The sequence below is a fragment of the Trichogramma pretiosum genome, unplaced genomic scaffold (genome assembly GCF_000599845.2).
Source record: "Trichogramma pretiosum strain Unisexual culture from Peru unplaced genomic scaffold, Tpre_2.0 scaffold20, whole genome shotgun sequence".
NCBI classification, from domain to species: Eukaryota; Metazoa; Arthropoda; class Insecta; order Hymenoptera; family Trichogrammatidae; genus Trichogramma; species Trichogramma pretiosum.
The window spans coordinates 2,314,085-2,341,708 of record NW_019641696.1 but is presented as its reverse complement, the minus strand read 5'-3'; the positions used below and the strand labels follow the sequence as shown (position 1 = coordinate 2,341,708).

Sequence of the window (27,624 nt, the reverse complement as noted above, 5' to 3'; positions counted from 1 at the left end):
GCAGGTGAAAATTCTATATCGCGTCGATTTCGCTGGTCTGGCATAAATTCAGTGGCAACTGCTCTTCGTTGCGACGTTTTTTCATGCACTACTACTGCTCTTGAACCTCAATTTTTGTGTTTCAGAGATAATACAGCTCGCGGTGGGATACATTCACCCGCAAAAAAAAAGAAGAAAAACACGAGAGGGCTGCTGTGCTTTTGTCACAAGAGAAGAGCAACAGCGGCAGCAGCAAGGGTAAAACGCACCAACACCAAGGGCGTAAAACTCGACGTACACAAAGGAGGACAGAGTCGAATATATGAAAAGGAAGACGACGATGGCATACCTGAGAATAACAATGGTGTACGACGATGTTTTTCAAGTGCACGATGTAAAGAGGCACAAAAAAAATGTAAAAGTAAGAGTCGATTCTGCGTTTCCTCCTATTTCTGCCGGCTTTTATCGAATTCGCAGGATTCACTCGTACGTACATCGATGGAAACGGAGACAGACAAGGCTAATATATACACGATCCGGGAAATACTCGTTTCCCAATCTTGAAAAATAATTACGGTGTGTTGGTATATTTATATACGTACGGTAGCTGCTAAAAACAAATATTAAATTTCCTCGCTGAGAGTGTCGCCATTATTCACTAAACTGTGCGGCAGTGCATATGCACTAGGTATAACGCAAACACATAAACATTGACCAACACGGAAATCCAATACGCTCCTAATCCTTACCGCACCTACATAAGGAATAAAGAGGTCATCCCTAAAGTAAATCACGCGCTCGAATGCGGAATATAAGCAGGACACACACGTATACGCAGGAAGTGGAAAAATGGGCTAGTTGTGCCACGATATACACATTTATTCTCCGATCGCAATGAAAAAAAAATGAGTCCCTTTCGCGCGTTTATATTTATACATAAACGAGCGCCACTTTGTATTCCTCTTCGCGCGTGTGGCGACTCATCGATTGTACGCGCAGCCCCTGCCCAGCGCATAAGCTGGCCGATGGCTAAGCTACTATACGGCTATACTAAGTACTCTGATATACGGCCGATCTTCGATCGTCCTACTTGAGGGTTATTGTGCTGCACAGGTGAACCCTGTATGTACATTAACGGACGCATAGTCCATACTGTTGCAGTTATATATTATAGCAGTCACGAATTTTTTAATTTCAATAATTTCATTGCCTCCTCTTAGCCTTGCGTAAGTTGTTTACTTATAAATACGCTAGGCAAATGTGTATTATTAATTTTTGCCTACACAAAACGCATATTTCTATTATATCGGCATTAACGCTCTGTAACAGAAATAGGATTATAAATATATATTTTATGCGTTAAAACCTTGTTGCAAACTCTCGCGCGCGCCGTATATATCGTAAAATTGTTCTTCGGTTCTTAAACTTTCTCTTTATTTGATTACCTCCTGCGTGTGCGTGTGCGCATGGTAAAAAAATGCGTACATATACACACAACATATCGCGCGTACGGAAAATACATTATTGCGCTTTTTTAACTTTCGACGCCATTATACATTATTATACGCGCGCGCGCGAGCGTCCTGTGCCGCGCTCGAGTTTAAAGTACCACTACTCAAATCGTACGAGTCCAAAAAAAAAAATCTTCACTCGATCCCCCTACATATCGATATGCACGCAAGCACAAGCGCCGCGCGATGATAATCGCGAGGATCATACTCTGAAATAAAAAGAAGAGAGAGAGAGAGGTAAATTCTTAATACTCCTCTTTGGCACGTGGTGTGTACGGAGTGCATAATGATCTCTGCTGGCTCGGGCGCGTGTCGTGGGAGCGCGTGCGTGTAATAGCGCACAGGCCCTTGTGCGCGAATCCGTTATCTTTTACGCGGGCGAGCTCAAATTTATGCCGCTTTGAATTTTGAGCTTTACGTCTGATACGTGTGTGTGTGTGTGTATATGTGCTGAGAGAGGAACATCGCTGCTGCTGCTGCTGCTGCTGCTTAGCCCAGGTAATTTCGCGCCGATAACGTTATACGCGCGCCAAGTGCTCGATGATGCGCCGAGGAGGAAAGGAGGTATTTGCCTATATCTAATATTGATATAGTGTGTCGCGCTCGCTGCCGATTGAAAAGCTCCGCTCGGCTAGCCTTTTATACTTAAAATAGAATCTGCTTGCACTCTTGGGGTAAGAGATATAATAAGTACCTCATAAACACCGAGAGTTTACAACTCGCTATAAATTCCATTCCCTCCTCCAAGTCGTCGTCATCGTCGTCTTGGTCGTTGTCTGATTGATCTACCGACAGTGGCTACCGACAGCTATTTCCCGCAAAGAGAATATTTACAGATGATGATGCAGCTATACATGCCGCTGCTGCAACTCAACGCTAGCTTTGACCATTGGGAAATTGATCGTCGTACGTTTCGGAGAGAAAAAGCCCAGGGTACAGTTACGCCGCCTGCAACGAGCCCCATTCGAATTCTCCGCCGAAGTTGCATAGTTTTGGTGAAACTGTATATTATATACAGGCGGTGCAAGCGGGCGCTGGATTGAAAAATAATTCAAGCGCCATTATGATGATGAAAAACGGATAATCGGTGATAAATCTCGTAATAACTCTCCCGATAGCCGCGTTATTAATTTTAATCAGTCTTTGTAATACGTCGATTTAAAAATACATCCGCGCTGTGTATATGAGGCACATGCTACATTGATTAAATGCGCAGCATAGGGCTATCTACCGATAATCGAAGATTAACTTCGCTCTGGAATACTTAATAACAAATTGTTTTCCTTTCACCTTTCAACTCTATGGCTCTAAGTAATTCACGCGTGAGTCAAACTCTATGTGCAGCTCGTGCGCAATCTCGAGCGATTCCTTGAAACGAAAAAATGAAATTAATAATTACGGAATCAACAATCCATATAATATGCTGTTGTGTTGCATGACACGCACACACTTGTGCCTCAAGAATTTCGCTATTCGAGCTAATTTACATTTTGCGCGCGCCGCGGTCACGAGTGTGTGCCGCGATACAATATAAATATTATTACGTATTTTCTCACAGCTGGTCTCAAGAAGAAACAACTTCAGGATTACTCCACGCCACGACTCGGGGGGAAGCCTACTTATACGTGAAACGTGTAAAAAATGTCACGAAAATCTGAAATTACGTTCACATGAGATCGAAAAAGTAGAGCTCTCGCGAGCTTATAAACAAATAGTGTAACATGTACAGTGGCGTAGTTGCAGTTTAGCCAGCGGCGCCTACTGACCCGAAGAAAATCGTTTGTACGTACTTATAATACGTATATACGGTAGCCTGAGCACAGGTGAAAAAAAGCAGGGCAATGGCGAATTAGGAGAGCAGCAGCAGCAAACGAGCAATATTCGTAATCGTGTGCCCCATAGTGCTTTTCCATCAGCATGACCTTTTCTTGCTCAACTGCACGATGGTTCAATTGCGCGCCTATTCACATTCACACACACACACACAGACTCATGCGAGTTACATAATCTTGATTGAACTATCTGATCGATCATTAATCGGAAATTGCCGGCTTTTCCGAGCATAGCATGTTTGCATGTAGTGTAAAAATGTTTTAATCTACGGGGCGATAGTTGAGTTTGAGAAACGTCTGGGTCTAATTTTTTGTTGCTGCTTTACGTTCGATGTATATACCGTAGAGGTTAAATAGTAAAATTGGCCTCAGAAGCTATAGTCGTGCACCTCTAGACGCGGTAAAGTGCATCGAACTTTGCGCCGAGAGTTATGTAGAGTCGAACAATATTCACTCTGTAAGTTTTTTCGGCAAAAAATTATACGCATGTGGCAGCACGTCGCATGACTGATCCATAAACTGAATTATTAAGCACTTGATAAGTGCAGAGTATTTCACGGACAGAGAGTACACCACACCCCTCTCGGTGCATTATAATATATACGTGCATAAAATACGTGCGTCATTTGATGTGTACACAGCAGCGTGCAAATAAGAATTAACGAGAGTTATATTAGCGAGGAGTAGAGGAGCTTTCGGGTACACACAGAGTCAGAGAGCAGCGGCGCAGCTTAATGCGAGGGGCTAGCAGCACACAGCTCGAGATTCGAGGATAAACGTATGCAAAAGCATTTAGACTACCTGCTATACTACTATAGACACGCTCGTCGTCGTCGTCGGCGCACGTACCTTTTTCCGTCGCAGCAGCTTCCAGTCGAAGTGGTGACTCATTTTCAATGTTTTACCTGAGATTTTTCACTTATTACTCACACTGCTTGCTCGCACTCACTCGCACTCGGGTATACGAGAGAAAAAAAATTTGTTTTTCGCTCTTTCAAATGCCAAGTTTTTCTTCTTCTCTTTTTTTTGAACTACTACTCCCCAAAAGATTCACTCCCCTCCGTTTTCACTCCCTTTTGCACATTTTCGTCGGTCATTGAATAAACACACACGTTATATATACGAAGCACGCACACACACACCCGCGCGGGCACCACCACTCACTTTCTCTCCTAAGCGCCGTGATATATATATTCTATAATGCTGTATAAGCGAAGACGACGACGACGAAAGGCAGTGGCACAAAAAAAAGAAGCCGATGTGTCCCGACAGACAGACTCTACTCTGAGGGGGGGTTGGATTTTGTATGTGATATTATACTTCTTGCCCCGTACAGTGGGGTCTCATCCAAGATTTCTTTTCTGCGCGGTATCGATCGGAAAACAGTTTGCGCTGCAATAGGCCTGATAATAAGTCTCGTGCCATCTCGTCGTTTATTATTCAGTTTGCGTGATGTGCAGTAGTGGTGTGCGTCGTTGCAACTCACTACTGCCGTGGGCTCGTGGGCGCATTTATATAGTAGTAGAGCGAAGATCCGCGTGCGCGCCGTCAACGTCGTCTCGTCTCTCTGTCTGACTATCCATCAGTCTGGCCTGACAGTATACAAACACGTACAGCAGCACCGAGCTAAGCAAGCCTTTTAATACAAAGCTCGATTCGAAACAATAACATCCGTATATTTAGCACAAAATTCAGGTTCACTTGGCCCTGGCTCCTACTACTTCTTCCTCTTGCGTCATCCGTGCGCGAGCTACGGATGCAAAAAAATACATTTCGTCGCGCCGGTTGTTGTCACTTGTGTCACTGCCGTGTCACATGCCCGGAGGGAGCCTCGAGGCACCACACGTGTGTCTCGCTCACAAGTAGTCGTCGTCGTCGTCGTTGCTGTATGCACTTGACCTCGATCGACGCGTCGTTGCTGTAAAACAGTCGCAGAGCAGTGTCGAGTCGCCTCGAAAAATTGAAGGCGCCGGGGCGTAGTCGCCTGGGACAGAAAAGCTTCAGACACAGGATAGGCGCGCTCAGGGGTTTCTACTGCTGTTGCTGCTGCTGCTGCTGATGCCGGTGTACAACATTGGCACCGGCTCAAAGCCCTTGCCAACGAGCGATGCACAACACACACGCGCGCACTATACGCACCTTATTGCACTAAAAATCGTAAATACACGAACACACACTCACACGCGTAAGTACGCAGAATTCAATGTAAACAGAAAATATTGCGAGAACTGTCAACTCTAGAAAACAGCCGCCACTCGCCGAACTCGCGAGCAAAGACGTGTACAAGCGACAGTTCTGGGGAGATAATGGATTGATATCGAGCGAAGGCAGTATGTGAGCACAAAACGCGAACGTTAACGTTAACGTACCGTAGTACGTATCACACGGCGAGAGGAGAGAGTGAGAGAGCGAAAAAGCGAGAGGGCTAGAGAGCTACACGGAGAGCACACAGTACAGCGTCTCCTGCGGCACACTACTACCGTGCGCTGCTGCCGGTACAACGCTACTATACTACGGACGACGATTTCTACTACTACTACTACCACCGCTGCTGCTGTATGCGCCTCGCCGACTACGTATATCCTCCCCAGGGCGCGCGTCGTCGTTGTATAGACCTCGCGCTCGCGCGCGCCTCTGCCTGTATATTGCGTTCGTGTGTCTCTGTGTGTGTGCGCGCTACTGCTGGGCATGCGTGATAAATGCACGCGAGAGCCTCTGCTGAGTATACGCCGTATACGCAGCACCTATACCTGCCTATATATATATATGCACGTTTTAACGATGTCTTGGTGTATATAAACGCAGAGGGGGTTGTGTGTATGTACGTAGTGTAGGTGTATGGCGCGCAGCGCAGGCCAGAACGAGACGAGAGATCCCGCGAGGATGATAAGGGCTTGCGTGTGCATAAAAAGCTCTGCTGCTGCTGCTGCGCGCGCGCAACCTCTGTATAGCGCCTACTGTAGGAAGGATTCAAGGCTAAGGTCGCCCGCCCGGCGCCGCCGATCGCTCGCCTCGCACAAATTGTACACAACCGTTTTCGGGAAATGTGCAGTGCTCAAAACGAGAGAGAGAGAGTTGATTGTTTTTGAAAGGTGAGAGTAGCAGTAAAATAAATAAGCGGATAATAGAGTGTTTTTGGTTGAACAACAAGGGGAAACTAGCTTTGCAGGAAAAAGTTCACTTCCGATTGCTAAGCTTATTTTTTTTTTGCCATCGTAAACCTTGAACGTCGCAAAGTCAGTCATATAATTCAAGTGTAACTTTTTATCGAGTACACGAGTAGTAATATCGATTACGAAATCGTACATAGTGTTGACTCCGTGACATGCGATTGTTGTTATAATTGTATTTGCAGCAAAGTGTGAAGTAATTCTTTTGACGTCGCGTCGTTGAACAAATTATTATTATTTTTTTTTTTTTTGCAACGTCACACTCAACGTCTCGTTCTCGAACAAACGAATGAAGTAAAAACAAAAAATTAATCGCACACGATCGCGAGAAGAAAGAAAGCACATCGCATGAAAGCGTCGCAAAATTATCATTGCGCTAGAGTCATCTGGCGGCAAAAGGCTGAAGCCTCGTCGGCTGCACGCCTTTCACCGGTTATCGTAGATCTATTTTACCAACGTTTAGATTTTACTCAGTATTTACTTGTGGTGATTATAGGCTATTGTTTCTTGTTCATGTACTTCGAAGAGAATGCGCATAAAGGTACCTATATTAAAAAAATCATTTGCATCGATCGATCGTTTTGTTTTTATGAGAGTTAGGCTCGTGGTTTAAATTTCATAGACGAAAATTTAGAAATCGTCTTTTTTCATTTTTTAGTCTTGATCTATTTTTCACGATTAAAGTAATGGTTTTTCATTAATTCATTTCATTAACAAGCTTAAAACAAATTTTTTCTGAATTTCAGAAGTTTCAATTTTAGTTTTATTAATCGATCCATTCAAACTTACTATGCATACGATAGATGGCTTTGATGAAATTTTGACAACACCCCCAAGCGTTTGGTCAAAGATTTTGGTATATGAGTAAATCTCGTGAAATTTTAACGAGTTGTTCACTGACTTGTTTGATCAAAAAAAGGCCGTAAAAATCGTTTGTAAAACTACCCCATGATAATTCGAGCTGTGTAACAAGTCGTTACTAGCAGCCGCCTACACACACGCGCCCTATACTACGCGCACCCAAAACCGCTGAACTAGAACGTCGACGGAAAATAAACGCTCGCATGTGACGCGTATATGAGTCATCGAGTGCACGCGGGGGCTTGTGCATCGGTGAAAATCGTGCATGTACGAGCAGATGTTTGCCCCGGTAAATGATATAAAGGGTACATCGACGAGGAGGCAGGTGAATGCGGCGTGCAGCTTTGTTTATGCGTATCCGATCGAGCGTCGCACTGCGCACGCGGCTCCGAATGCGAAATTGGATCGGGGCGTAATTATTAAAATTCTCTGTTATGTATGCGTAAATACGTCTCTCGTAATTTTCAAGAACGCGCACACACTTTTTCAAGTACGACATTCAGCCCGAGCTAAGAATCGCCCATTGTGCGATAATTATTGCTCTTTTCTGCGCGCACAATGCTGCTGCTGCTGCTGCTGCAGGCACAAGCAATCCAGAAGCAATTTTCAGCTTAAAGTAGAATTGATAATTGCACTACGTAGCTAGCTAGTAGCACGCGGCGGCGTCGCATGCACCGCACTATATACACTATGCACGCGGGGGCACAACGGAAATGGTAATGTTATACAGCTATTTCTTGAAATCACGACTCTAACGCCGCGGTATGCATGCGCCGCCTCAGGAAGCCTCAACAACAATCGAGGCGTGTTAATTTCAGATAAAAAGCATTACCCTCTAATTATCTTGACGCGTTTAATCGCTAGGCATTGAGACTTCGATGTGGCGCAATCGACCCGCACACACATACAGAAGCAGCGAGTACAATCAATGTCCGCTCGTTACGGGCTTGATTGTTTTCTATCAATTTTCTCCCTCTTCTCCGTGAAGCTCTGGGTTATATCACCTCTCTCGAACACGACAAATTACAAGACGATCGCGCGCGCGCGCGCAGAGAGATGCTGAATTAAAACGGCGTTACTTACCATGACCTCTATTTTGTATCCATCAAAAGCGTGTTGCACGAACTCAGCCTTTTTTCACTTATTATTATAACTTTATAAATTTCCTAATGACACGCGCACGAGAACGCGTTAACTGCAGGAAAAAATCGGGCTTATCTAACCTGGTTTTCTCAATAGAAACAAGCGCCTTTCTCATATATTGTCTCTTGATGTCGAGCGATAGTATCTAGGTATATTTTTTTTAAAATTGGATTTTTTTAAATTATATCAAAACTATTGTTTCAACATTATTATTAATTGAAAAAATCGAAATGTTAAGTTACCGAATCGATACTCAAATATTTTGTGTACTTTAAACTATCTTTTGCTTGAAATATATGATTCGAATCGAATGCACTCCTTAATTAATCATTTTGATACATTTTTAATCGCGAGAGATTGCTGAAGAGATATTGAAGAAGACGCGCAAATGTAATGCTTGTGATTTCCGACTTTCTCTGACAAAAAATTGAATACAGAAATTTGGCCGTATGATTAATTTTCCTGAATTTCGTGTGTACACGGCAATTATGATTTGCTGCAATAATCAGCTTAATGTAAGAAAAATAATTCTTTTTTATAATACGGAAAGAAAAAATTCTAGCAGCACAGTCGATGATTAAAGTTTCTTTCCATTCCGACGAACCACTTATACGATTATTTTTACTTTGCCACTTGCAGATAAAGCTACTTGCCATCTAGCGTCGGAGACTAGTAGTATAGGGTAGCTATGCGGATTCTAGCACAGTTTCTACTGGCGCAGATTGTTGTTGTCATAGTTCGCTTTTTAGTATGTATTTTTATTTTCTAGTAATTAAACAATTTATTATATTTTTTGCGTCATTACTGTAAATCTTTGTATTAAATTGATTATTACCTTCATACTATGCATGAATGAATGAATCTAAGAGCATTTATGGCTACTCAAGAATGGGAACAGTTAATTATTACACAATTAAGTGGGATGAGTATCTGTATAATTTTTTATTTATCAGTCACCTTGTACCTTTCATTCCACCTTTTTTATTTTGCAACTTATCTATACACCTTACATGAGAAACTTGATTGAAACGCGCAGTTCCCAGATAATAAACTAAAAACTGATACAAAACTGATAAATTGCACCTCGTCACTCTATCAGTCAATGAGAACTCTCATAAAGTGCTCCCGCTATATAGGCTTTTATCGCTTTTTAAAAAAGGATATATGTTCTTATTACCGTCTAATAGTACCAAATGGATTTATCAAAAATTGGATTACTCACTCAATGTTCCAAAGAAAATCATACTACTGGTACCAATAAAACGAAGGAACATGTGTTCGCGAGCAGCTCATGTTAATGGGAAGTGAGTTGACTTTTTAGTACCTATACCTGTAGTTGATTGTATGGATTACTGTAGACTTGCTATCTCGGTTATTTCTATACCATAACCTGGGTATATAAACATCGATAAGTAAACACCAAATGCAAGATATTTTTATTATTTATTACCAGAGGATTAAAAATGCAATTGGGCACTGACAAAAATTTCAGTGACAGTATAGCAAACGGTGCGTCGAAAGGGAATTTCAAGTATTTGAAACGCTAAGAAACTGTCGCATAACTCGCATTAGGGTCCTTCTCCTCTAGCACTGTCGTCGTTCGCTCTTTTTTTTTGTACATCCACTTTGTACTTAAACAATAGTGCCGTTTGTACAAAGTATGTGGAAAAATCGAGTAAGTGACTGCACAATTTCACTCAACTTTCGCTTCTAATTAATTGGAAGCGTTTGATATCCGCTCTTCTGTAGCAGCAGCGGCCTCGTTGCACGAGGCACGGGTCGCAGGGAAACGGCATGTGCGAGGGAGTGTGTGCGTGTGTGTGTGTGACTGGCTCCACGCGTATATATATAGTTTAGTTAATCACCTTGGAAAGAAGCAGAACAAGGAGAGAAAAATTTTTTAAAATAGATATGTATTATAGTTTGTATATACGCGAGTGCGACCGCAACACAAGAGGCATGAAAAATGTTTATATTTAACCAGAGGTATAGTCGACGAGGTGAAAGGATTTGCATTGCTCTGTGATCGACCGTAATCGCTCTATTAGTTAAAGTTGAATGTCGTTTTTGAGCTTTAATATATGTGGCAAATTATATTTTTTGAGTTGTTTACTAGTACTTTATTAGAAATAACTAATGAGTTTTGAGACATTTGGACAGAAAAAAAGGAATGAAATGTAAACAATTTCGGTCATTTCATAGTGCGTAATAAATACGCAGTTGTATAAGCTAAATATCAAAAGTGATCGAATACAGTTAGAATAGCTATACTGCAGTCGATTACGTCGCGTAATCTGCAAGATTATATAGCTGTTATTAAGAATACCCTAATTAAGCAACTGTTTTCTATACTTTTTTCAAGGTTATCGCAATTGAAGACTTGTAAGACCTTTTAATTAAATCTTGGATTCAGCCGTAAATAAAACTAATAAATTGCGAGGAAAAAAGAAAAAAAATACATAAGTCTAGCTTTGTGTAAAACGATAAAAAATGTTGTATAAATTTGGCCTAAAACTCATTGTGACACATATTAAAATTGAATTATTACTTTGAGGATTCTCGAGTAGCAAAAATAAGTCGAACTACAAAATCAGTATTGACAATTTTACTGCAAATCTGCCGTTCAAATGAATGACAATTGCGCAACAGAGCTTCGCAGTAAAAAATGTGCAAGAAGGCCACTGCATAAATAGAATATAAACGATGTACTCTAAGAAACAAATTTGAATGACAAATTTTGATTTAATCAGGAGCTTGCACAACACAACATTTTGTATACTGTAGTATGCCAGTTAAATAATTTTTTTCCTCCTATCGTCGTCAATTAAGAGATGCAATAAAACGATACGTTACTTACAATTACCCCAAGTTATTTGGTATATTGCATTTTTTATCTCCCAGTAGTACTAAAGAGAGAAAATATTATACCTCTCCAGCTACCAGATCGGCACACGAGTCTTGGCACATTGCATCGAAGTTTTTTTGCCCCCGAATGTGTATAACTACTATGCTTGCTCGTGATACACAAACAGAGAGTTCGCTGACTTCTCTCTCGTGCCGCGCTGTCAAAGACTCGCGCGGGGGGAGGAGGAGGGCCGGGCAGGGCAGGGCAGGGACTCGGGGCAATGGGCTCCCAATTTCTAAAACGAGGCGCGACAAGACGGTTTTTGCCATCGCTCTCCTGCCCACACGACGTGTATATAGTACACACACACACACACAAACGAAATGCCCTCGTAAAAGTCTATTGTGTATCTCTGCGGGCCGGATTTCTACGTAACGAGGCATTAAACTTTTTCGATTACTCTCTCGTCGGTACGACCGAATGCCGCCACGTTGACTGGGACGTATTTCGAATCTTTTTATTCGTATATTGTTCTCTACGTGTTTATGTGTGTGCGTTAGTAGAACTTAAAGAAAACCACAACTCGAAGTCGAAAATTACTCCAAGCGAGAGCAAAATTACATAAGCTTCTGTGTAGCGTGCCCTCGGTCACACGCGCTGCCAAAGTATACACTATTATTATATACGCTCTTTAAAATTACTATCCGTTCGATTGGCCAAGAACAATCTAAGAGTCTTTTTTTTCTCACTGAATTCGCGGCGTGTGTCATCGGATGTCGTGCGCGTACATAGACACACGATCGTTAATCGATGAGAATTTCTTCTTTCCGCGATCGTTCGCAAGTAGTTCTAGGTCCATCTAATAATAAAGCTCTCAATTGCATGTGACTTGCGCAACGAGGAAGAAATGTCAGAACTGCGCAGCGCAGCGCGGCTATGTCGCTCTTTTTGCGTATGCACATGTGTTGTAGGACGCGTCTCGCGTTTGTCCGGCTCGTGGATCTTTAACGGCTCGAACACAAAGCTACGAATGACACGTTATACGCGTGTACGCCTTTAACACAGATTTATCTATTCATAACCGACGAACGCAAGAATACGGTGCTCTCTCGAGGTTGGAGATATTAACATTGACACGTGTTTCGAATTAACGACAGCTTTCGAATGTTTTATTCGAGCGAATGAGCATGTTACCATCGAGAAATTTTATAAGTCTAAATCATAGTGGGAAAAAATCACGCGAAAATAATTGAACCAAGGGATTTTGACTGTTTGGTATTTGCAAACACTCGAAAGTAAAAGTTAACACAGGAACAGGAACAACTTTACGGCGTTGCGGCGCTAGCAGCCGCACACGAGCTGCAGCGTCGATCTCAAGGCCTATAAACAACGCAGGAACGCATTTATAATACGCACACGAACGAACGAAACAATTACCCCGTTTGTTTACATTATCGCTCCTTCTTTTTCCAGAATTTCTTTGTTCTCGTTCGAAAATAAATAATAAATTCCGAAAGTTATATTCATCGAATCGCGGCGCGCGTAATATTGTTGTTTTTTCTCCAATATACTTTCTGCCGCGCGTTCTTCCTTCCTTCCTCGGATAACCCTACCCCCGCGCGCGATAGGTGCGTCGTTGTCGTTTCCTTTTTTTTTTTTTTTTTATTACCTATACCGCCTGCGAGCTCTCCACCATCGAGCAACGCGATCCGATTCACATACACTCACAGGCTCGTGCGTGCATAGTGCATGGACACAAAAAAAGGTGGAACGCGCAGCGCAGACCAGGTAAATTTACGATGTAGCAGCAGAAAGTAGAGTAGAGAGGGAGTTATATTGTATAAGGCTACTCTTTCGCCTCGTATGGGTGCGCTTGTGAGCTTTTGTTGCGTATGTGTGAGTGTGTGTGCGTGTTTGTGTGTGTTGTTTCTGTGTCGTACTACGTACGGGTCAGCCAGACGGTTCACGGTCACGATGCCGCCGCCTCTTATATGCGCATGAAAGAGAAGCTCTTAGGTGTGCACCTCTAATGCGGCACAACATGCGATTTTATAGTATAGTAGCGATGCGCGTATTAGACTCGCCGCAATTCAATGAATTGGACGCGTAACAGCGAATGAGATGGACGAGAAATGTGCTCGTGATATCACGCACTAAATCAGATTATAATTTTTGATAGTATACCCTTTTTAGTTTGCGTTCGAACATTTTTTTTATTCTTTCTTTCCATCGCAACGAGACTACCTTTTAGCTCGAACGTTATCTGATCCTTAGCACGTGTTTACTCTCTTACAAATGACTCTCGTCGGGCCCCAAGCGCGTCATAAATATATCACCAATTCGAGGACATGCATTCCCGAATCGAGCCACACACACACATGTGCGGCACACGAAAATATTTCGAACGTATCAGAAAAATTGAGAAAGTAGAACGAACGGCGATTAAAGTGTGTTAACGATTTTTTGTCGATTTTAAATACTATCATCGACATTCACTCGTCGCAGGAAGCCTCGCACACACGTACATTTAATGAATGTAACACTCTTGTAAGGCAATATCGCGCCGCGTATTCATTTTCGGTTCGTGTATGAATCGCGCGACGTTGGCAAAATATGGCCCGTCCACTGCTCCTGCCGCATGCTGCTGCGAGCGTAATGCAACGTCAACGATATGCGAACCGGAAAAAGACTTTTAAATTAATAATCTTGTACAAAGAAAAGTACAAATAAATTATTGATTTATTTTATGTAGAAAGTCGCTCCGATGGAACGCGAGTATTGTACTTTATGCTTTGGCGCCCTCGACACGCAACAACTCGACAATGTTTACGTTCGTTGTTCGTACATTTGTTTGGCGAAATAATTGATAATTACCGAATCACTGCGAAATTTCTTGAAATTACGCCCACGCGATTTGCTCGAAAAGATCTGATAGTATCGGATAGTCGGAAGAAATAACAGTATAAGTGTAAATAGCGATCACTCGGATTCTGTGAAAAACGTCACGCACTGTATATAAAAGAACGAGTTAGAATCTCGCACTCGACTAAAAAAAAAACCGGATCATCGTTAAAAGACGGCAGCATGGCTCGCGAATCGAAATCGGTCTGGCCAAATTCCGCAACGGATCTTACTGCAAAAAAAAAAACGGCGGGCAGGCGGCATTGTATCACGAGGTACGCGCGCGCGTCCGTAATACAGGAGAAATACAAGAATCTGCCGCTATACCATAAGCATGCGGCTATCAATTTGAAACGATCAAATCCCTATGTAGGGTGTATCAAATCTTGGGTAATTTTTCGCAAAGCGTCACGAGGCTTATACATACCGTGCAAGTGCGCGAAGTGTATACGGTGCAGTGAATTGTTGTACGGATCTCTCAGCAAAGCGGAACGCGGCGCCGATTGCGTCCGCCGATAAAAATAGGATATGGTATTACAGGGATGCACGACGTAGCGCGTAATAATACACGTATTGCCCTCTTCTTCTTCTGCTTACTGCACGTAGTACATTATAAGATCAACTGGGTCAGACTCATTTTAAGCGCGGGCAAGTGACTCTCGAGCGAGCGAGAGACATTAGCGATCGTCGAGAAGCGATCATCATTTTCGATCGATCGATCGCTCCTCTCTCTCTCTCTCTCTCTCGAGGACTGTTGCCGCCGAGAGAAATTTCAATCGGCCACGTGCAAGCAGTAGCAGCGCGGCTCTTAATTCACCTCCCGCGCTGTGCGCAGCTTCGCATCTTTCGCACATACATGTAAGTGCATCGCGCGGACAATCCCGTTATATAGAACGCGCGTGTGCGTGACTATACACACACACACACACATATACCTGCTGATTATATAGTCGACCTAGGCTGTTTGCCGCTGCTGCTGCTTATAACCGCGCATGTAATAATTACATATGCACGCGCCACGCGGGAACACGCTCAGCGTTTTTTTTATGTATTTGTGTGCTGCTGCTGCTGCAAATATATAGTAGTACCTTTTCATGCGCCTTTAGCACCGATTCAGCCACGCAAGACCCGGAGACATTATTTTCTTCTCTCTCTCTCTCTCTCTCTCTCTCTCTCTTTCAAGCAGTGCACACTGCACACAGCTCTCCGATATATAAGCGTGTCGCGACGCGGCACCTCGTCCTTTGAAGTTTAGAATATTTTGATAGCCGTACATATATGCAAAGTAGCGGCCTTTGTAATGTCACACTCTTTGAATATGTTCGCGCTTTACTTCTTTCTTTCTTTCCTTCTACTGCTGCTGCTGCAGTAGGGACTCGATTGAATCGTCACGAGGATGTGCTGCTTTTTCCGCGAATCGTCGTCGCGTCGATTCAATGGCGCGAGAACTTTATATAAGCCTACCATTTAATTTATATATAGAACGAATGCTAAATCGGCAAAAACTACGCGGCAGCCAGGTAGTTCTCGTACTTGACGAAATTATATTTGCGAGCTCGCGCGACTCGTGGAAAAAGAAAATTAGATAAGTTACGGGGAAAAAAAGTGATCAAGCTCTGTACAAGAGTCATGATTGTGCGTGCGGGATTTTACATGCGTGTGTACAGCAATTACCGAGGAGAATGGAAAAGGTCAATTCCCACCGTCGGCTGTGTGCGATCTAAAATGATCTTAATAAAATCTCATTATATTTACATGTAGTTATACAAACTTTCTGTGCGATAGATTAGAACGATTGTGTGTAAGAAAATGGTGGTTAAATTATAATTCCGATGCAGCTGCGTTTCACAGTTGCGAATGAACGGACGCGCGAGCGAGTGAATCACGAGTGCAGTTAGTAAAAATCGCTTTTTTTTCTTTGTAAGCAAGAAGCTGCGAAAGCTATCGATATTTGGAATGAGTGTAAATTCTGGAAAATTGAAGCCGAGACTTTGATCGCTCGATAAATGAGAATAAAATTAAGAAATGGAACAAATAAGACATTTCAAAATTTATTTTGCATTATGCGCAAAAAAGTCGGTGATTTAGAACAAGAATCGTGCTTCTATCCAGAGGAGCAAGTGTAATGTAACTGCTTGTACGGTGAGATGAAGAGCAGAATCGAGATTTGACTTCTTTAACATTAAATATCTATACTATATAATATATGGTAGGAAAATAAAAAAAATATCTTTTAATCGATTTATATTAATATACTTTAATCAAGCTGAATATCAGCCAATTCACATTAGACATTAAAAATATATCAAAGATATACTGTTATTTTATATAATAAAATTGAAACACTTATTGTAAAACGAAGAGACATCGATCAGTTATTAAAACGTCACTTACAGTACATAATTAAAACTGTTGTCATTATTATCAATATACTTATAAACTTGAGATTTTATAATTGTGATTTTCTGCCCTTATCCCATACCTATATATAGGTATACATATGGGCCAAGTCATCCGCAAAAGTGTCCTGATAATTGTTCAGTACTTCCAGCGTCGTAAAGAGGTTGTATCTCGCGGCCAACTGCAGCGGTGTCTCGTCTTCATGGTTCACGGCGTTCACCAGCACGGGCGAACCAGCTCCGGAGTTCGAGAACAGCAATTGAGTCACCAGGTCCTCGTCGTCGATTTTTCTCTTGCAAATGATGTGCAGAGGCGTATCTCCCTGGTCGTTGGCCGCGTTCGCGTCGACGCCTCGCGCCAGCAGCAAGCGGAGCTTGCGTCTGTGGCCACGAGTCAGAGCAAAGTGCAACGGCGTGTTGCCGGAATTGTCCTGCACGTTGACCAGCACCGTCGCGTTTCGTAGGTCGCAGTACTCGAAGAATATATCGATCAAATCGTCGTCCTCTTTTCTGTTGCAAATCAAGTGAAGAGGAGTGGATTTTTCCTTGTTAGACCAATTCGGATCCGCACCGAGAATCAGCAGTAATTCGGTGACCTTTTTGAGGCCGTGATACGTACTGTAGTGTAGCGGCGTCGACTCGGACGGGTCCCAAACGTTCACCTCCACCTCCAGCTTCAACTCATAACAGACCTCCAAGAACTTCTCCAACAAGTTGTTGTCCAATGTACTCGATGCGATCAGAAGAGGTTGCGATCCTTCGGGATCGACTAGATTCGGATCCGCGCCGTATTTCAGCAGTGCCTCGGTCGGACCTTTGAGTTTAAAGCGCAAAGCGCGATGAAGCGCTGCATAACCCGTCAGGTCGGGGGCGTCGACCAGCACCTTCTTCTTCAGCTCGTCGCAGGACTCGAGGAACATCATCATCACTTCATCGTCGATTTTTCTGTTGCAAATGACGTGCAGAGGTCTATCTCCTTGGCCGTTGGCCACGTTCGGATCGGCGCGTTGTTTCAGCAGTAGCTTGACTAAAGCTTTGTAGCCGTTTGCCAGTGCACAGTGCAATGGCGTGCAACCCGATTTGTCGACACTGTCGACCTCCACCATCTTCTTGACCTTTTTGCAGGTCTCGAAGAACATGTTCATGAAAATGCCGTCGCCGACAATTCTCTTGCACATAACGTGCAGAGGAGTATACCCTTCCTTGTCGGCCACATTCGGATCGATGCTTTCATGTTTCAGCAGTATCGCGGTCATCTTCATGTGGCCGCGCGACGTAGCATGGTGCAGCGGCGTCCAGCCCATCATGTCCTTGACATCGACCTTGACGTCTTTGTCGGGCTTGAGGAACATCTTTAGCAAGTCCTCGCTGTCTTCGTCTCTCTGGCAAATGACGTGCAGAGGAGTATACCCGTCCTTGTCGGCCACATTCGGATCGGCGCCGTTTTTCAGCAGTGTCGCGATCAACTTCTTGTGGCCGCGGAACAAAGCGTGGTGCAGCGCTGTCTGTCCCCAATCGTTCTTGACGTCGACCTTGACGTCTTTACAGATCCTGAAGAACACCTTTAGTAAATCCTCGCTGTCTTCTTCTCTCTGGCAAATAACGTGCAGAGCCGTCGACGTGTTCTTGCTGACCAAGTTCGGATCCGCGCCTCGTTTCAGCAGCGTCGCGGTGATCTTCTTGTGGCCGCGGTGCACGGCATGGTGCAGCGGTGTGCAGCCTATGTTGTCGTGGACTTGGACCTCCACCGTCTTCTTGACGCCTTTGCAGAGCGCGAAAAACCGTTTCAAAAAATCCTCGCTGTCGTCGTCCCTCTGGCAAATGACGTGCAGAGGAGTACACTCAGTCCCATCGGCCGCGTTCGGATCGGCGCCGTTTTTCAGCAGTGTCGCGGTCAACTTCCGGTGGCCACGACGCAGAGCAAGTTGCAGTGGTGTCCGACCGCACGCGTCCCGGAAGTCGACCTCCACCGGCTTCTCGACGTCTCGGCAGATCTTGAAGAAATGCTCCATGAATTCGTCGTCGTCGTTGTTTCGCTCGACAATGACGTGCAGAGGAGTCTCTTTTTGCACGCTGGCCGCGTTCGGATCGGCGTTTTCTCTCAGCAGCGACTCCGTCACTTTCTTGTGGCCGCGGTGCACGGCGTGGTGCAGCGGCGTCCAGCCCATATGGTCCCTGGCGTCGACGTCCACCGGCTGACGGTTGTTGCGGCAGCTCGACCAGAAATCCGCCAACGCGCCGTCGTCGTCGTCCGTAGCTCGCGACGCGGCGTAGTGCAGATACGTCTTCCGGTTGACGTCCGGTAGATTCGGATTGGCGCCTGCTCTCAGCAGGACTTTGATCGTTTTCTCGAGGCCGAGCGACATGGCGTGATGCAGAGCAGTGCGATTAGTCGCGTCCTGGACGTCGATCAGCACCGTCTTCCCGAGGGCTTTGCAGATCTCGAAGAAACGCTCCACCAGCGCATGGTCGTCGTCTTTTCGCTTGACGATGACGTGCAGAGCCGAGTCTCCCGCGAGGTCGCACGCGTTCGGATCCGCCCAGTTTTCCAGCAGCAGCGAGGCCAGCTGCGCGTGGCCACGAGCCAGAGCCAAAAGCAGCGGCGCGTTACCCGCCCTGTCCCGCGAGTTGATCTGCAACAGCTCGAATCTGTAGCTGTCGAGTAAAATCTTGGCCAAGTTCTCGTCGTCGGTCTTCCGGTTGCAAACGACGAACAGAGGCGTCTCGTCCTCGTCGTTGGCCAGGTTCGGGTCGGCGTCTTGCGCCAGCAACAGCTTGGCCAGCCTCGCGTGGCCGTGATACACAGCCCAGTGCAGCGGTGTGCCACCCGCGCCGTCCCGAGCGTTGATATTCACCGACTTTCGCAGGTCGCAGCAGACCTCGAAGAAATGCTCCACGAGATCGGCGTCGTCGACGTCTTCTCGGTGGCAAACGAGATGCAGCGGAGTCGATCCCTTCGCGTTGGCCAGACACGGATCGGCGCCTCCCTCCAGCATCGGCTTGATCAGGCTCTTGCAGCCGCGAGACACGGCGTAGTGCAGCGGCGTCTGACCGAGTCTGTCCCGACGGTCGAGCGGCACCGGTTGCGTCGAATTATCGAGGAACAATCGTAGAAGCTCGTCGTCGTTCCTAGTGCAAACGACGTGCACAGGAGTGAAGCCATCCTTATCGGGCAGATTCGGATGGGCGCCTCTTTTCAGCAGCAGCTTGGCCATCTTTTTTTGGTTGCGCAGCAGGGCGTAGTACAGCGGTGTCCGGTCGAACTTGTCCCGGGCGTTGATCATCACCGTCTTCTTGCGATTGTCGCAGATCTCGAAGAGATACGTCATCAAATCGTCCGCGTCGTCGCCCTTTCTCTCACACATGAAGTGCAGAGCTGTCAGTCCGTCCGTGTTCCGCCAATTCGGATCGGCATTTCGGCTCAGCAGATATTTGCTCGCATATCTGAGTCCATGAAACAGAGCGTATTGCAGCGGTGGCTGAAGTAATTCGTCCGGGGCATCGACGTTCACCGGCTTCCGCATATCATCGCAGAGCTTGAAGAATTCCTCGATCGAACCGTCGTCCACTTTTCTGTTGCAGATGATGTGCAGAGGTCTCAGTCCTTTGGCGTTGGCCCAGTTTGGATCGGCGCCTAGTTTCAGCGCTGCTTCGACATCGTTCATTCGGTTGTAGGTCAGAGCGTAGCTTAGCATTTTTTGAGCATTTTCATTTGGCGTTGGCGAAGCTGTCGATTCTGCTTCGACATCGTTCATTCGGTTGTAGGTCAGAGCGTAGCTTAGCATTTTTTGAGCATTTTCAAGTGGCGTTGGCGAAGCTGACGATTCCTGTGAGTCGATGTCTCTTCTTACCTCCTCCTCCACCTCCATGTTGTCGGGCAGGTTAATCTGTTGCACCAAGTCACGCAGCATATCTTGAAAATCGGCCATTGGAATATACAGCACTACTCACAAACGACACACTATGGCGTCGTAACGTGTACTAAACCGAACGACTCGTCACGAGGCGCTGGACTGACAATAAGACCCGTGGCGATATAAGCAATAATGTAAACACGTATCGCCCGATATACGAGGGCAAATGTGAAATTATGTTTATGCGACGCTTAATATTATTTAACAGACGATGATATAATATTTTGAACGTGGCACTGTAAAAGTCGATGCTGCCACGAGGGTAAAATTATTCCCCAAGCTACGACGCAATTGATTACCGAGACATTCGTATAATTTATAAGATTGTTGATTCAACATAATCTCGAATTTTTAGGGGATTCATTTTTCAAAAATAATTAAGATGAAAATAATACCAATTGTATTTGTGGTTACAAATTTTCTCCGATAGATTTGGACAATTGCGTGAGAAAATGTAGTAAATTGTAACCGATGAAGGCAGGCGTATTTCGCAGTTGTGCGTCCTGCGAGCTTGCATGCAGTTCAAACATTTTACAATGTAGGCGGTAAACTCGAGTCAATTCAAAATTTGTAGTTCGATTTCGAGCCACACTATTAGACAAACGCGAGCTCGGATTCAGAAACAACTAATAATAACGAATTTTTAATCGTTTCTTCACCCGAAGCACTGCGTATACACACGTTCAGAGCTCACGTCTTAGAGCCCTTGGCTTTAGCGGCACACAAGGAAGGCATACAAGCCGCGCGTATAATATAAAACTACTACTACTACTACTCCCATAGGGCACCTATCATTTGCATCTCGCGCACCGCTGCGCTTCGCACACATATCTCACAGTCGGTTAATCATCCGTCCGACGAGCGGACGAGCAAGAGAGAGAGTATTTTACATCTGATTTGAGGCGTGCTAAGCGGTAGTAGCGCAACACGTAATTCACGGCTCTCTTTCGCGCTCGCGCGAGAGCATTTGAAAAACAGCTTGGTTGAATCGTAAAATCAAACCGAGGCGTTTTGCGCGCGCGGCTCTGTATGTCCGTGCAGCGATGCTCGGGTACTTATATGCATATGAGAATTTGACCACTGGTATATATATGCAACGCGCTGGGAGGCGCTCTGTTTTCGCACAGTTACTTTTTACACGACTTTTATTCAAATCAGCGCGAGACTATGAGTAGTCTTTTTAGAGTTAAACGGACCTCAAGTTGAGATGTAAGTGTTCTCGTTGAAAAAAATGTGATAAGGCTGTCATCGCGTTTGTTTATGAAAAATAAAAAAGGGGGAAAAAAATTACGACGACGAACACATGAGAAATTTGCACAGCTCGCAGAAAGAGAAAAGAGCTGTGAAGCAACGGAACGCGACACACTGCGTTACACAACAATTGGCCGCTGCTGCAGTCAAAAGCTTTACGACTATCTTGAACAATTAAAATTATCATAAACTCGAAAGTCTATTTACAAAGTAACACGCGCGCGTGAAACAATACGGTTTTAATATCGTAAATAAGAAGGAAAAAAATGAAATTGCCTTGGAAGCACCCCGTGAGTCTTGTATTTTTTTGCATTTTCGCGCATACAATCGAAGCGACGCGCGTGCGAGAGAAAGAGAGGAAGCAAAAAAAAAATTGAACTGATAAAAAAAATTCTCGCCTTGACGTTGCGTGCAGATGCATCCAACGCTGTATATAACAAGGCGATGAAATTAATTACGCCGAGACCCGCTGCCTGGATATTATACATAATACATATTCTAAAAGCGCGTCTGTATATCGTGTTTGTATCATCTCATTTGCTGCTCGCGTTGCTGCTGCCGCTGGAAGGAAAAATATGAAGACGAAAAGGCGGCACACTGTACGGATCGCGTCCTATCGGAGTCGCTCTTTTCTCGTCTCATCACACGTCTCGCGCGTCTACGTCGAGAAAAGACAAGGCATATATGTATAAGGAGTATCAGCGTCAATTACCTATATACGTGCACACGTACCACAATGCTTGAAATCGAGCAATGACGCCTGTTCCCAGCATCGTATCACGAAAAATAAAAGCCAAGGAATAATAAAACAAAAAAGGGTAAAGGGCAATAAACCGGCGCGAGACTTGTCCGCGCATAAGTTCGATACGCTGTTAAAGCTCTCCCGAGCTACTAGTGAAAGTGCAGTTCGAGTACGTACATATATTTTTATTACTATATATATCGTGTGCACGTGGGCCCGCGAAGCTGCGCGTACACCATAAATGTGCAGTGTATATGTACTCACCGGAAAATTGCGTAGACCGAGGCGTACTTTGGAGTACTTTTTCATGAGCACCCGCCAGACAACGTAAGCCATGACTGCGCCTATTGAATCTTCTCTCTCTCACTCGCTCTAGCTTTAGCGTTACGTTATGGATGCAGCTACTGCCGCTCTTCTTCTTCGTCTTCTTTCTTCTTTGTATACACAGTATACATCATCATCATCTCACCTTGAAAATGTTGAGCCGCGCGCGCGCGCTTTTATTTTATACGTATATATATATCCGTGCACGCACGACGCTTCACAAAGTCGAGAGATGGCATATATAGAGAGGCGCGCACACATACACGCACGGACACTTTTTACAATGCAGCACAAACACACGAACACGAACACGAATACACTCTGGCACACAACACACGAGGCTGATCGTATTTCAGTGCAATATGCCTCCAGCTGGAGATGCGTCTTCGACACTGCCGCCGCCGTCGCTGCTTCTGAAGTTGTAGCTGCTGCTGCTGTGGCTGGAGCTGTAGCTGTCGAGGGAGGAAGATTATTTTTTGTACATTTTACTGATGTGATGATTGCTTTGTGGGTTGTGTGTGTGTTCGTATTATTACGAGCTCGCGATATGTTATATTCTTTTTAAAAGAGCGTATGGCGTTTTAATTGGCTTTTCACTCGGATGAAATCGTAAATTATGCACTTTGGAGTTCCCTTTTTTGTGTTTTTTTTTACGCACAAATTAAAAACAATCAACGAACGATCCTCGTTTCAAATTCTTTTTTTTCTGCCTCCCGCGCGCGCGCGCGAAGAAGTGTACCGAAATTAGAATTGAAAGTACTATACACGTGCGAGAGGATAAGTATGCCGAAATTTGCGAGACGAGCGTTTAGAAGGTTCGCTTGTGCTACAAAGGATCAATTTTGATCGACTTTCCATATACGAACAGAAACGTATCAGTGGGACGCATCTTCGAGCGAATGGCGAATGAAAAAAAAACGAAAGGGATCTACTTTCCACGCGTGACCGATGAACGTGTGAGAAGTGACTTAATAAAGGACTCATTCATGAGTTTTTTGTCGGGTGCGTCGAGCGACACGATACTTTTCTAATTCCGTGCATTTAGCTGGCGATATTATGGGATAAGCGTTTTTTCACCGATATGAGAAAGCCCGCGAGGTACGTAATGAATAGATTATTAACGTCAACGATGTTGCGCCGAAGAAAAAATTGGAAATCGAAGAACGGTAGAAAAAAATTTAAGTACACGCTGTTTTTTTTTATCGAGTTGATATTAAGTTCATTCAATAGAAATATCATAGTTCACGAGAATGACGTTTTTTGCCATTGTCTCGCGAGCGCGAATGACGAAATGGCATTTTTGAAAAGAGAAACGAAAAAAGGATCATTTACGTAACTCGTTACAGTGTACGTCTAACGATGTTTAGAGAAAGAGAGAAAAAAAAGCTCTAATGGAGTCTGCATAGTCAACGGAACAATAAGTCGGAGGCATAAAACTAACTGTAATGATACATTGTATTTAGTTCGTCGCTCAATGCGTGTGCTCTTTTAGGGATTGCGCGTTGACGAAAAAACGACAGCAGAATCTGGGTCGATAGGTTCCGAGTATACATCGATACAACGCGAACGAATGGATTACGTGCGTTTGATTTTTTTTCTTCTTCGTGAAAATCGATCGACGCATGTCGGTATAAGATTATAAATATTAAAACCATAACTTCCGGTGAAGAGACGACGCAGGAACGCGAACCGACGTTTCCAGCTATTTTTCGAATTCTCGCGACGTTATGGTACGTGATATATTCGCGAACGCGAATGCGGGTGCTGTTGCAGCGATGCGCGCGGGAAGACTCATCTCTCTGCGTCTCAACTCTCAAGGTCAAAGTCGCGCGGACTCGTTACAGTATGCCGACTATCAAGATCGAAATTCAAATTTTGCTCGCTCCCGCACAGCAAGGAATTCGCAGCTATTTTCTCGTATTCACGAGCACCGCACTCATACTGGGCAAAATGTATTCGCGATCGACGATATTTAACGTTACTTTTTCGAAAATCACGTTCGATCGATTTTTACAGGCATTTACCAATGAGATGTACAAGAATTACACACCTACGCATATCTTCGTGATTCACGAGTGACAATGCAGCAACAGCTTCGTACAATATTTGTCTCGTCGAGAAGTACGAAATTCCGAGAAGTTCGAGCGCTGAATTTCGCAGTGGCCGAGAGAGAGAGAGAGAGAGAGAGAGAAGAGTTTGCGAGTAGAGCGAAAGAGAGACTCCGATTTTCAGGCTAAGTCACACTTCACTGTGCGTTTGCCCGTAATGTGCATTCGCAAAAATCGACACATGTAGCTCGTTTACACTATGTATTTATAAATATGTTGTACCTGCTATTGTTACACACTCGCGAACTCACACATAATACATCACACACACACACACACACACACGCACGCACAAAGACACAGACACGGCCTTTACCGTTGATCACTCGGTGTAAGCAAATCGATCGCGCTCCTGTTTGCAACAATTTGCAGTGTCGGCGGTTACGGTTATGTAGGTTGAAATTTCGAACGACGTTTTGAATGAGTCGTGTTCGACTCTCTCGGCACGAATCCCCGAATCACACTGTAGTAGTGGGCGCGCGAATTTCGTGAAAATCCTCGCGCGACCGTTTGTCGCTTTTTGAATCTTCGAACTCGGAACTTTTGCGACTCGGAGTGGCCTTTTTCGAAAAATGAGAACGAAACTATGTCCTTCGAATGGCCGGGCCGCTTAAACAGTGAAACGACACTATTTTGTTGGTTTTACTCACACTTCGTATTCTGCGGGAGTAGATCAATTCGAAAATCAAGAATCCCAATGGGGATGCGAATAAACGCACTCACTAGCGAGATGCAGAATTTTCCTGCATCGATCTACAAGTTAGGTAAATCACTTCGCGACACCGACACTTACTTACTCACATTGATCACGAGGCCGAATCTCGACCACACCCGCCCTTTACATTTTTTACATCAAAACACAAAAGGGTTGCACGTCATAATAAATGTGACACGATTATCATCGCACGCTAATCCACATACGAAAGAGAGTCGTGCGAAAAATCAAGACTCGCGCGTTCAGCAGCGCACACGGGAAATAACTGACGGCTCGGCTGCTTAGCTGCGCCGTGATACGTATAGTGTATATAGTGTAGTAGGCAGTAGCATAAGAAAAACTGCCGCCGCTGTGCAGCCGCCTGCCGCCTGCCGCCTACCGCGTGCTGCTGCTGCTGTTGCTGCCTTGTAGCAAAGCTTAACGAACTAACGAACGCACACGGCGGCCAATTGCTGTTCTGCTGCTGCTGCTGCTGCTGCTGCTGTGGAGCTGAGACTTGTTAAATTAGCGGAATGTTTTCTAAACGTTAATATTTTCGATCGGGGGTGGGCTTAAATAATGTCTCCTTACTTGCGGATTATGTCTCCATCCTTACTTTTACTTGGGTAGGTAGCGTTAATTAGCTATAAATAATTAAAAATCAGAGATTTTTTCGCTGCGCTGAATTCACTTTTCGCTATTTCTTTGTCTACGGTGGAGCTACGGAACTCGTACGGGTATTAAAAAAATTTCTCCTTACTCGAAAAAAACACGAGTACCCGAAAAAGCTCGAGTACTCAAAAAATCGAGTACTTGACTCGAACTCGAGGAAAAAAATTCGAACTCGACGAGTCGAGTTTTTTCGAGTACTCGTACAGCCCGAGATATTTTGTATTCTAGCATTTGCGTTATAAGAATACTTTTTGAACAAAATTGTACCAAACCGCCTTTCACCTTTTTTTTCAGAGCTCTCTGAAATATTTAAGAAAAACGACAAGTTTTTGCCTCTGAATGTAGGTGTAGGAAAAAATTCTGAAAAAAATCATATGTATCCTTCGATGAATTATTTATTCTTTATTTCTATCCATGTGAAGATTTATAAGATCGTGGCTGTGAAATGTGAGGTTCAAAGTCGTAACCTATGACCTTAAGGGCCAGATAGCCGGCGGATTTTTTATTACCCGTATGAATCAGTCCCACTCCTGACAGAGGTAGCAACTGTTCTGGTAGAACTGGTAATATGTGAATGAAGGGCACTACACTTTGGCCCACTTTAGTTTTCGAGTTGGTCGTCATTAGTTGTACGAATTGTACTAAAAAGAGAATTTTAATTTTAAAATAGCTATGTCAGCAAAATCAATTTTCCAATTTTCGATGGCAATTTACCAATTTTTTTGTTTTCAATGCCTCCATTGTGCGAATCGACTTCAAAATAGCCTGTATAATTCGGGTCGTCTAGGTTATCCAGCAAAAATTCGCTACTCAAATAAAAGTACATTTACTTTTCAGGTGTGAAATCGATTTTTTTTTAATGCTCAGAAGGAAATTCATACCTGTATTCCCTTTCGGGTTTGGAGTTACCATTGACTAGCCAAATTTCTCCCGTCGTTTCGTCGATCGTTCCGTTCTTAAAATTAAATTTATGGCCCCGAGCCGCCAACTTGTTGAAGCCATTTTCGTAGACGAATTTGACGCCTGTCAATACGTAATCGTTGCCGAGCTCGACGTCGTCCAGGACGAACGATCTCACCAACTCCGTTAGCTTTACATAGTCCTCATATTCAACGAGTTTATCGAAGTCACATGACTGATAATTTTGTCCCCTCCAAATTTGGCTTTGCTCGTCAATCTTGCCCGATGGCAAAAGTTTGGCTATTTTCGCCTCGATAGATAGCATGCCGGACTGCATTCTGAAGCGGAGTCCAACTATCACTCTGAACAAAGAAAATG

General features: G+C 44.3%; 2 protein-coding genes across 3 annotated transcripts in view; both read right to left on the bottom strand.

The window, feature by feature from the left end:
• The window catches only part of LOC111694338 (protein shank-like), a 32,812-nt gene extending 9,798 nt beyond the window's left edge, over window positions 1-23,014 (bottom strand). Inside the window, exon 1 of the mRNA XM_023462123.1 lies at window positions 22,813-23,014. Coding sequence (XP_023317891.1) covers window positions 22,813-22,884 — 72 coding nt within the window. The 5' untranslated portion in view covers window positions 22,885-23,014. The remainder of the gene's footprint in view (window positions 1-22,812) is intronic.
• Window positions 16,474-20,688, bottom strand: LOC106659427 (serine/threonine-protein phosphatase 6 regulatory ankyrin repeat subunit A-like). 2 transcript variants are annotated; one of them, XM_023462057.1, is made up of 2 exons: window positions 17,261-20,688; window positions 17,049-17,151 (listed from the first exon to the last, which is right to left on the bottom strand). In XM_023462057.1, the coding sequence occupies exons 1-2, from the start codon at window positions 20,568-20,570 to the stop codon at window positions 17,132-17,134; spliced, it is 3,330 nt and encodes a 1,109-aa protein (XP_023317825.1). In that variant the 5' UTR covers window positions 20,571-20,688; the 3' UTR covers window positions 17,049-17,131. The 2 variants fall into 2 exon arrangements, with proteins under 2 accessions (XP_023317824.1, XP_023317825.1); XM_023462056.1 differs by having other exon boundaries at window positions 16,474-20,688.
• Window positions 23,015-27,624: the final 4,610 nt, after the last annotated feature.

Coding starts and splice junctions, on each gene's coding strand:
- LOC106659427 (XM_023462056.1), bottom strand. CDS start 20,570: ATGGCCGATTTTCAAGATATGCTGCGTGACTTGGTGCAACAGATTAAC.